The 11,590-nt window shown below is 40.7% G+C and overlaps 1 protein-coding gene across 1 annotated transcript; it reads left to right on the top strand.

Annotated features, from left to right (window-relative positions):
• Window positions 1-330: 330 nt before the first annotated feature.
• On the top strand, window positions 331-10,397 carry cndp1 (carnosine dipeptidase 1). Its single transcript, XM_010748296.3, has 12 exons — window positions 331-462; window positions 1,482-1,592; window positions 2,905-3,048; window positions 3,672-3,834; window positions 5,099-5,187; window positions 5,851-6,048; window positions 6,202-6,286; window positions 7,403-7,563; window positions 7,651-7,815; window positions 7,907-8,048; window positions 9,084-9,231; window positions 9,915-10,397. Exons 1-12 carry the CDS (start codon window positions 397-399, stop codon window positions 9,991-9,993), a joined length of 1,551 nt encoding a protein of 516 aa, XP_010746598.2. The 5' UTR covers window positions 331-396; the 3' UTR covers window positions 9,994-10,397.
• The last annotated feature ends 1,193 nt before the right edge of the window (window positions 10,398-11,590 follow it).

Here is an 11,590-nt window from a genome sequence, read left to right as displayed (position 1 = left end):
CATGAAGAGGTGATGGGATTAAGTATTACAAGGTAATACTCTAATAGGGCTGCATGTCAACTAGGAATGCTTACAAGTAGCTCAAGGTTAAGCTCAGCACAATGGGATACCTACCTAATATGAAACATGAAAAGCTGCCCTAGTTTTGTGTAACTGGAGGTCTGCTTGGAGATTCCAAAACAAAAACTACAGGAATTTGTTCAAATCACCCCGGTGCTTTTGTTCCAGCTGAACCCTGGTGTGCATTCTTGGAGCAGATCAATGGATTGAGTGTAATTCTTGTGCCTGTCAGCAAGAAAAATTTAATTTGTCAGCTGTCTTGGCACTGTGTCAGGAAATATTTGACTGGGTGACCCCAGGGGCCGGTACAGTGTGACATAAAAGGAGGGTATATAAATGTCCAGACAACAACACAGGACCACAGTCTACCTGTCTGAGAAGACTGTCACACACAGTGAAAAGGTAAGACCAAAGACCATCCGCGAAATCTAGTTGTATTTTGAAAAACATTTAGAGGTGCATGTGAGGTACTGTACTGTAAGCTGATGAGTTGATGTGTGTTTTCAGGTAATTATGGAGTTTGGAAGTCTTGAGGAGGAGGTTTAAATTCTGTTATTACAGATAAATTGTAAATGCAAGTAAATCTATTACTTATACCTGGCAGGGCTACCGTGGTAGCTCACCTGGTAGAGCATGCACCCCTTATACCAAGGCTGGCTGCTGCAGTGGTCTGGGTTCAATTCCAACCCAGGGCCCTTTGCTACATGTCATATCCCTCTCTCTCCAGTTTCAGCAGCTGTGAAAAATATTGGCAACCATTTTGATAATCTACTAATTGTTTAATTGGTCAAACATTGTCTAGTTGCACACTGTCAGATGGAAGAGGAATAGCTGCTTTTTTTGTTGTAAACAGAACTTTCATGAAACAAAATAAGACTTGTGACTGTTATGGAATTTTCTATCCTTAGGTTACACAAGGTCACATGTGGGCCTTGAGGTTCTCTGCATTATAAATTGTTTGGCTTTGATTGAGAACAGTAGGTGCCAGTCTATCTCAACACTGTGGTGTCCAGGGTCAAAGAGACCTATTGATGCCTTCCTAGACATAATAGATAGCTTGCCATTGACGTTCCAATCTGCGTAAACAGACATCTGTGTCTCCAGACTAGAATATTCTGACAATAACACCTCCATGGGTAAAGACATTCTCTTTGGCTAATTCTGGGCGTGTAGTATTTGTGGTAAGTTGTGCAGAATGTGAGACCGACTCAGGCACTACTGATGAACTTTGAGAGTGTCTCTAATTTTTCCTTGGCCAAGCATCAATAAATAATACAGCATAAGACATTAGAGGCTCCTGAACACTTTCTTCCCTCCTGACCTCACCACTGACCTTTGACTTCAGCAAATTCTCCACAGCAGTGACGATCTTTTATACGGCCATCTGCAGTATCAGTAATTCAGTTTGCGACTCTGAACAGATGGATCTTCTGGTCCTGCCCTCCATCCTGCTGATCATCTCCACTGTCCATGCTTTCCAGTATACGGAGCTGGTGCAGCATGTTAACAGCCATCAAGAAGAATATGTGGAGGTATTTTATCTTCTTTTTCTTTTTCTTCTCCCTTTAGCAACAGTCCAAACAATAGGTATGCTGAAATCTGGTTATGATGAAGATTAGAATAATCTACACCACAGAGATTGTAAATCCTATATATGCTGATCCAGGTGAATCCATTACACATGATAACGTGACTCTGAATTCTTGATGGCTAGTGTACTTAAGGTACTCAACACAGCGAGATAGTAAAACAAACTAAAATACAATCAGGCAAAGGGGCCTGAATGGATGCTCAGATCTAAGATTGTACATTTGTACTGAAAGTGTATCATAGTGTATTGTACTGTGTAGTTACCACAATATTAAAAAAGGTAAAGTTAACTTTATCTAAACTTAGGTCCACATTTCAGTTAATATAAAAAAAATAAGGAAAAGAAACCTGTAAGGCTTAAAAATATTAACCTCAATGACAAAAATCATTTGAGTTAACTGAAATCCAAATAATAAGAAAACAAAACAATAAGCAAAAGAATATTTACTTTAAACCCAAACTAAATAAAAAAATAAAAATATTCAGGGAATCTGTTTTAGTTCAAGTCTTTTTCAGTTTGGTCAAATTTGTCAACACAAGCATGAGGAGGCATTGGTGCATAAATCTGACTGTGAATCAGTGTGTTGTAATACATATTCTGGACCCCTTAAACCTTACCACTGACAGATACCCCCATGTCATAAGAAAAAAAAAACACTACTAAACTAAACTAAACTTAAACAAGAAAACACAGTATGGAAACTAAAGCTTCACTGAATTGAAGACAGAAATTTAAAAAATGACATAAAAAGAAAAAAACAATGAAGAATATGCAACTATAAACACTGGTATGACCACATATGTGCATATATATGCATATGTAATCATGTTTGGACACTAGGTGGTGCTGTTCCTGTCTAGTCCTACAAAGTTGACAAAATCCCTTCAAAGTTTACAGGAATTTTGTGGACAGTGTTTGTTGGACGTCATTTTGAAATTGCGGAACATTTGGTTATGATGATGGTTTTTGATAATTTATAACTTTGTAAGTGAAGTTGATTAGTATGATTTTCCTAAAGGGAGAATGATAATTTCTAAATGCTTCATGCAAGAGTCATCAGTGTTGGTTTCATATTTGCTCCATTTAGCAAAACAAAGCTGGAACATAACAAAGAACTTTTTGAGATTAACCCAATCATGGAAAAATTTTGGTCATTGGACATAAATAGTTTATCTACTACAAGATGGCCAGAGGATTAGTTGAATGCTAATGTTTTGAATGTGTGCGTGTGTGTGCCTGTGTTTGTGTGTTAGGCTCTGCGGGATTGGGTTGCAATCGAAAGCGACTCCAGCAATGTCTTGAAGAGACCGGACCTACACCGCATGATGGAGGTGGTGGCTCAGAAGCTGAGGCTGATGGGAGGGGCCGTAGAACTGGTGGACATTGGAGAACAAGAGGTCAGTGAAAGAGCAAACTGGCACCTCCCCGCCTCTCATAAATCCTGCCATACTGAGATATTAGAGCTTTGTACATAATCATCACCTTAATTGGCTTGTAAATATTCTGTATTTCAAACAGAGAGGCTGGCTCATCAGGGAGGGTAACGGTGCAAACGAGCTGCTAACTTCAAAAAGGCGGCGCAGTGGTCAGGACTAAATCTACCTCCTCATTACTACTGACTGAGCCACATCAAAGCTGCTTCCCAAACTCATTAAACATATAGCGTATGTGAGGGCAGACGAGAGGTCAACAATCTCAGCATCTCACCAGCAATTAGAACCAACAAAGCTTGACCTGTTGCTGCGTTATATTGTCTTAGTGAATGTAAAAAACAATAGCTGATGACCCTTTGACATGAAACTACACTGAAGTGTTAATTTCGAAAAACAGAGCAGCACCGCTCCTCTGTATCTCTGGCTTCCAGTAATATTATGACTGTTATGATGTTCCACACTCTGAATCACTAAAATTCCTTTGATATTTCTGAAATATGCGTACAGTTTGGGGTTGTTTAACAGTCTGTACTGGTCAGGTGGTAGACTTGAGTGACGGGGAAAATAACATCTTGTAATGTCTGCAGCTTCCTGACGGGCAGACATTGGCATTGCCTAAAGTGGTGACAGCTAAGTTTGGCAGTGACCCAAACAAATACACAGTGTGCATTTATGGTCACGTGGATGTCCAGCCAGCTAAGCTCGAGGACGGCTGGGCAACGGATCCCTACAACCTGACCGACATCAATGGTAACAACCTTTAAAGTCTGTGTAAAGTAAGAATAAATGTGTGTTCTGAGTTTGTCAGACCAAAGAAAAAAGTGTTATTAACCACCCAGCCAAATTTGAATCATTAAAAATATAAACAAGTGGGAAAGTTTCGCTCAGTTGGTAGAGCAGCCGCCCCATGTGCGAAGGCTCAGTCCTTGCTACGGCAGCCCAGGGTTTGAATCCGACCTGTGGCTCTTTCCTGCATGTCATTCCCAATCTCTCTCTCCCCATATATGCAATGAGCTGTCAAAATCAGGTAAAAGTGAATTCTCACTGTCTCACATTCTCAGACTGTGGGGCGTGTCCTCTGAATGTTGAATCCTGGACTGAAAACTGGTCTGGTTACCTGCAATGTTCCCATCTGATTGAATAGTTCTACCACAAAAAACATGGAGTTTAGGATGAGGTTTGCTTCAAGCAAGAGCTGGAACAAGCTGACGCACAGTATGCATGTGATACAGAGAAAAAGATTTTTCCAACCTTAAAGCTGCTTAAGGATGTTTAATTTCACGTCAGGTTACTGTGAGATAATTTCGAGCATTGTAATCTGAATTGATGGTCAGGGATTAGCAGAACAAATGAAGGTTCAAGGAAAGGTTGTTGATTGTTTAATGCTTTCTACCTTCAGAGAATATATCATGTGTAACTGAAACCTGTATTTTGTATTTAATTGTTGTTGTGATGAGATCAACTTAAAAAATTCCATTCATATCATAAGTATATGTGTTCTACTTTTTACCAGCGCTATCAACTTTCCTCAGCTTTCAAGGAGATGGCTCAGTTGTCAACATGTGGTCTGTGTATGGAACTTCATAAACTGTTAGATTAGATCAGATTTCATTTTAATGTCAGATTTCTGTTTTATAGGCAACAACTGTAATTTCATTACAAACATTTTAAATATTATAAATGAGCATCATCAGTGGTTCACATTCAGTGCTTCACCTACACAGATACACGCACACCGGCCCAGGGCATTTCATTGAACCTCCAGCGTAACATAATATCTGGAGTCTGTTTTGACCCCTTGCCACATGACTTGTCTCAAGACACAGTGACTCAGATGACTTGTCTGTGTTCATTTAGTGTTTATTAAATGTAAAATATTAATGTTGTGTTATGTTCAACGCTGTCAGTTTTGTAACCTGGGACTTGCCCAAGACTTGGTCTTCAATCCCATGTTTGCTGTGATCCTGTATAATCGTTTAATTGTTGTTTAATCGTTTAATTGTTGTCTCTGTAGGTAACCTTTATGGAAGAGGAGCATCAGACAACAAGGCCCCAGTTTTAGCCTGGATCCACGCGGTGGAGGCTTACCAGGCCCTCAATATCGTAAGAACAAGTTCACAAACCTGCACTCAAACAGCCGCAGAGGCACTGTGACTTCAAGTGAGACCAAAGGACCAAAGACGAGAGCACTTATTTGCAAATGATCTTTCTTTCTTTCTCTTCTTGAAATACAAAGATAGGAAACAGAGGGAAGAAGACACCTCAGGCCAGATAGACCTAAAAGATAGCTCCCATTTTTTTAGTGACTGTTTTTGGTAATAAAAAAAAATAAAGAAATAAATACTTGACACATTTAGCAAAAACAAGCTGCATGCCCTCAGGCTAGTGAGCGAGAGGGAAGAGCTGAGCTTCAGCCAAACTCACTTGCAAAGTCACTGCTGTTTTTTGCAAAGTCACTGCAGCAGTCTGTTCCCACCATACTCGCTGCCACTTCATCTTGTGGAAAAAAATACCTAGCCGAAAATGCACATCAAAAGGCTTCAGCCTGTTGCTGGATGCATTAAGGGGAAAGTCTGGGTGTTGACATGACCCGTTTCACACGCAGCTAATGGCTCAGGATTTTAGAGCACCAGACACCATTACAGTTTCAAAAAGGCATTCTTGCCATCCAAAAATAAGCTGTTTCTCAGATGTGCTCTCCATCCCGATCACTAAAAAGCCAGACGGATCTAATGGAGTAGGACTGTCTTCCTCTTTGTCTACCAGGACCTGCCTGTGAATGTGAAGTTTGTCATCGAGGGCATGGAGGAGACAGGCTCAAACGGCCTGGACGCCATGATCCTGGCCCAGAGAGACACCTTCTTCACTGATGTAGACTACATCATCATCTCAGACTGTGGATGGCTCAGCAGACGGCCCGCCCTCACCTACGGCACCAGGGGCAACTGCTACTTCTATGCTGAGGTTGTGTATGCACACACACACACACACACACAGAAACACAAAGCTAAACTGTAAAACTTTTGGTTTCAAATAAGTTCGACTCATCCACGCATACTCAGCACCTGGGTGTCATTCAGCTCTTCTAGGCTGTTTCATGGTGAGGTGTGTTTGCAGGTTGAAGGGCCTAAACAGGACTTACATTCTGGTGTTTATGGAGGCACTGTCATCGAACCAATGACGGACCTCATTGGCATTCTTGGTGAGTGTATGTTTTAGCTAGTACAGGTTCATTCAGTGAAACAACATTTTTATTTTATATTCATCCAACCTTTAACAGGAAGGCTCATGATTATGTCTTAAAGAATTTTTCCTATTGTAAACAAATACAATGGAAAGATCAAAATCAACAATGTTAGGTCTACCTCTCAGTACTCTCAATGACTCATCCATCCTGTCTGTCCATATATTTGTTATATACTGTATGTTTATTTGAATTGTACAAGATCAGGGGTCTTCAATCTTTTTCAGCCCAAGGACCTTGGACGAGAGACAAACAGAACATCTGATTCATTTTTTAAAATGTGTCACATTTTAAGCCTGGCCTATAATAACTTTTATATTTACTTTATTCAACTATTACTTCACTTTATTAACCTATTTATATACTGGGTTATTAGCCTGTATGTGTTTATGATTGATAAAAAGTCCATGCATAATTATTATTGGTTATTAAATACCAAGAGCTGTGCGTCTTTGGACATGTCCACTGATTCATCCAGTTGGAGTGCAAATGCCTCCGCTGTTTGTAGTTTCTCAATAATCTGCACCCTCACAGTCATCAGTATCTTTTCTGAAAATTGTCAATTATTATGACAAAAATTGGTGGACCCCCTAGAGGTTGTGGACCACTGGTTGAAGACCCTTCTACTAGATCCTCACAAATGTTTCCAACAATGTTCAACCCCAGAGAAATTTATAATTTTCTTCGGGTAACGGTATGTTTCCTTCCCAAACACAGCATATGTCAGAGTGAGGAAGGAAGTCAGTGAACGTGACTTGAATAAAACCTTAATGCATTACGTTATCTGTAAACAATTTCCACTTGAGTCACTTCTTGAGACACTACTTCAAAATATCATCAAACTACAACTTTAGTTATTGTTTTAATGTGTGAGACTCGTAGTGGCAGAAATAACGTACTGTATGTATTGAAAATAGGAGAAAATAGTATATTTGCTCTACTTTCAGCATCAGTTCACATTTGGTGCTCCACTGAGTATTTAAGGCAGCATGCAGCCTCTGCAACTCTGTAAATTTGACCTCCATACAGTGTGAGATGAAGGCCATTTAAAACCTTTTCTTCTTCTTACCGTAGACACACTGATCAGCCCCAGTGGTAAGATCCTGGTTCCTGGGATCAGGGAGGCTGTGGCGCCCCTTTCTGATGAGGAATGGAAAATGTACCAGGACATCCAGTTTGATATTGAAAACTACAAGACCAAGATCGGTGTCAACCAGCTCATGTACAGCAACAAGGTGATCATAACCATGATCAGAATAATCGACTTTAGGGCGAGCTGGACACAACGAGATAAATGAATGTCCTTGTTTCCTACATTTTAGGTGGACTTGTTGGCCCACATGTGGCGCTACCCCACTGTCTCCATCCATGGCATTGAGGGGGCCTTCTCTGACCCCGGTACAAAGACTGTCATCCCTGCAAAGGTTACTGCTAAGTTCTCCATTAGACAAGTTCCCAACATGGATCCGGCTATGGTCAAGAAACAGGTAAAAACATGGTGGAAACACTCTGCCTCAAGATCATTTCTTCCCATAAACCACCTCTGCTCTGATTGTTGGCATTGGTTTGACGTTTCAGGTAACAGACTACCTTCACTCGGTGTTCACTAAGAGGAAGAGTCCTAACAAGCTGAAAGTCACCATGGTGATCGGGGCCAAGCCTTGGCTGGCTGACACTCAGCATCCTCTCTATGAGGCTGGGAAGGCTGCCGTCAAGAGAGGTACAAAACACACCCATCACCTCACTTTAAACACAGATCACTGTGCCAATGCTGTTTGTTCTGGCGGTCAAGCTGAAGCACACTGTAACAAACTATAAAAATGTAAGTAAATGTAATTTTGTGTCTGTACTTCAATCTTGTCTTAACCTACCGGCTATCACCTGACAACGATTTAGCATTCAAATGCAGATATGTATTTAAACTGTACCTTATAAAGTCTTGATCTCCTATCATTTATACAACAGGTACAGAAGGTATAGAATACTTTTCTGAAATACAACATAGTTATGGGGAATTTAATGCACAGGCTTTCTGAGGGTGAATTCCAGGGCTCTACGAGTTCCCAAAATGGCAATACTCAAGTGAAGTACCAGTACCTCATATTTGTAGTACTTTAGTGAATGATAGAGGCTAGCAATGCAGTGATCTGTAAATTGTAATTGTAATACACATGTAACGACAGCAGGCTGGCTGAACGAAGAAAAAAGACGTTTTGCACTTATTTCTTATTTTTCTTGAGACATCTCAAACTGATGCTTCATTACACGTTTTCTGGATGTACTTGTAATTCTTTACACTAAAAGAACATGTGGACGTGATATTGTTTACAGGTTATCATGCAATGCTTGGACTGGTCCGACCCCTTTTGAGACTCTATTTGAAGGCATGACTTTGTCTTGCACGAAGCTACGTTGCTGACCCTTCTCCTGTAGCACTGTATCTTGAGATTATTGGACATGTCCCTCCTGTAAAACTGGATTAAAAACAAGAATTTGATTGGTTCTTTGCCACTGGGATTTAGAGGTTTTTGAAACAACCTGCCTAAAGATCAGGCCACACCACAATTTATGGAGGTGGTTTTGTGGTGTGACTTTTTAATCCTGATTTTGGCTCTAGTGTTCTAATTTTGTTTTTAATCTTAAGTGACACATGATCCATGACTCCTCCACACGTCCAACCGCTTTATTCTCTGGTAAGATACCCGAGAATGCATGTCTGTTACACTCTCAATAAAAAATGTCCCTCCTCCTCCAGTTTTTGACATGGACCCTGATCTGATCCGTGAGGGCGGTACCATCCCTATTGCCAGAACCTTCCAGGATGTGACAGGAAAAAGCATCATCATGATGCCAATCGGAGGCTTTGACGACGGGCTTCACTCTCAGAATGAGAAAATGAGCAGGTTTGACTGCTTTCTTTCTGTTTCATTTCACAGGACGCTTAAATAAAACCTCTATTAGTTCCTCTTTCTCTCTGAGGCTGTCCGACTGTTCAGATGTTGGAGAGATTTAATCATTAGGAAAGAAGCGGGAATGTAAAGCTCCAGGGTTCATACAGTCTTATCCTCTCTTAAATCACCCACATCACTGGACTGAAATAATCCTTTAACCTAATATTCAACATAAATATCAACACATGACTGTGAGACAATGGGGACGCCAGGATAAAATGAATCCAATTAAACGTAGAGAGGCAAGAACGTTAAGAATGCCGCAAAAATAACATGTGACTTTTATTTCAGCAGAAACTGTTGTAAAAAAAAGAGCAGAGCAGTGAGGACACGTTTTAAATGATTTTATACAGCTTATACAGATAACATACATGGCATCACGAGGACACATAGGCAGCATCTGGAGAAAGAATAGAACAGATTGTTAAACTAAGGTCACAGTAGACATCTCTGATTATGAGAGGGATGCTAAAAGCAGAAATGAAGATAGCTGCAAAGTAGAACAGGGACTAGATTTTTTGTAAGCTTTGGGGACAAATGTATGCATCTGTTGTGGTGAGGTTTATAGAAAGTGATTCTTCCATACCTGCTTTTCTTACTGTGTGTCCATTAAAGCAACACTTGTTTCATCTCAGGTACAACTATATCGAAGGAACCAAGTTATTCATCGCCTACCTGAATGAAGTATCCCAGATTAAGAAGACCAGCGTGTGATTTCTCGTGGCGTCACTAAATTACCTCCTGAAACCGTTCCAGCTACAGTGAGCTCTCCCTGACACGAGCCTGGTTTTTATATTTTCACCGTGCCTTCATCTTTCTTGCATCCTTTCTCTGTGTCTGGCCAAGCTTTTATTTATCTGCTCTCTCAAGCACCTCCTCCTCCCCATCTCTCTCTCTGTTCTGCTGTCAGTAAAAGTATCTATCTATCTATCTATCTATCTATCTATCTATCTATCTATCTATCGAAATGTCTCAAGCGTGATCTCATGTTGCTGTTCTCGCCACTTACTTTGCATATATGGCATATGTTTATGCTCTGTATAATATCAGACAGTACTGTAAATGTGTGTGTGTATGCATGAATGTGTGCTTCATGTAGTAAAAGCTGTACAATGCAACCAGTTTGTACTGTTTTTTATTATTACGTAAGAAAGCGTGTTAGGAACAAGACGAGCACACAGATATTGTTCCCTCAGCGTGACACATTTATTTACCATTCATCAACATTTACTGAAGACTTTGTGCAGCAACTCATTTCAGAGCCAGGACTGAAAGTCTAGCTGCACAGACAGACATGCTGCTGCCAGAACTCGCTGTATGCATGGACAGAATTCAGCCATTGTCTGATGTTTACAGCACTCTGCCCAAGACAAGGTCCTATTCAGACAAACACGTGCTTTACTGTGCATGTGACAGAGAATATTGTTTAATATGAGTGTTGCAAAATGTCAAAATAAGTGATTTAGTCTCAAATTTGATTTCTCATAATTTTAGGATAATTCTTCTTTATTCTGTTACTGTTAGGATTTGTTATGGCACATTGAAAAACCATAGCTAAACAGCACTGGACACACTAGTAATAATCTAAAGATACAGCATCCACTCCCTAAATAACAACTTTACATGTAGCAGTTTGGAGGTGATCACAGAGGTCACCTCAACCTCCATTTCCACTGCAGCATTTCACGTGTTTGCTGTGTTCTAATGTACAGTAACTGAGGAGAGACTATCTCGTACAGGTGCTACACATCCCTGGCAGGAAGCGGTAGGGAGGAACCCTGGTGTTGTGAAGAAGCCGTGTCTCACACTTCAGCGGCCTGATTCACAACACCAGCTGACCCTCCCCACCCACACAGACGCTCACAGTGTGAAGGCTGAAGTCAGGAGTTCGTCTTCAGTGACTCGGTGACAGAAACAAGCCACTGACAAGACAACACCCAGCGTTTACGCTTACATTATTGTTCTCGGCAAACAGACACAGAAAAGTCTTTGAAGACCATCCATCTGCCTTCTTTGCATTAAAAGTGGTGAACTAAGAATACTCACCTCTCCTTTCTAGCATGCTCTGATACCACTATACAACTGACTGCAGGTTGTTAACAAAAAGAAACCTCCTGACTGGACAATGAGGCTGAACTGGGAAAGACAGGGTGCAGTGCAGAGGACCTCCACTGGAGGGCAGCTCTCTTCTGCCCTGGGTCATCTGATGCCCAGCCAGTCACACACCTGGACTAACCTGTAAAGACAGAAACAAGCACATTAATAAAAAAATGTATATATAAAATGAGCAAATACAGTGTTTGAAAACTAG

This window comes from Larimichthys crocea, chromosome XIII, assembly GCF_000972845.2.
Source record: "Larimichthys crocea isolate SSNF chromosome XIII, L_crocea_2.0, whole genome shotgun sequence".
Taxonomy (NCBI): Eukaryota; Metazoa; Chordata; class Actinopteri; family Sciaenidae; genus Larimichthys; species Larimichthys crocea.
The sequence above is the reverse complement of the archived record's forward strand: the minus strand, read 5'-3'. Positions and strand labels throughout refer to the sequence as shown.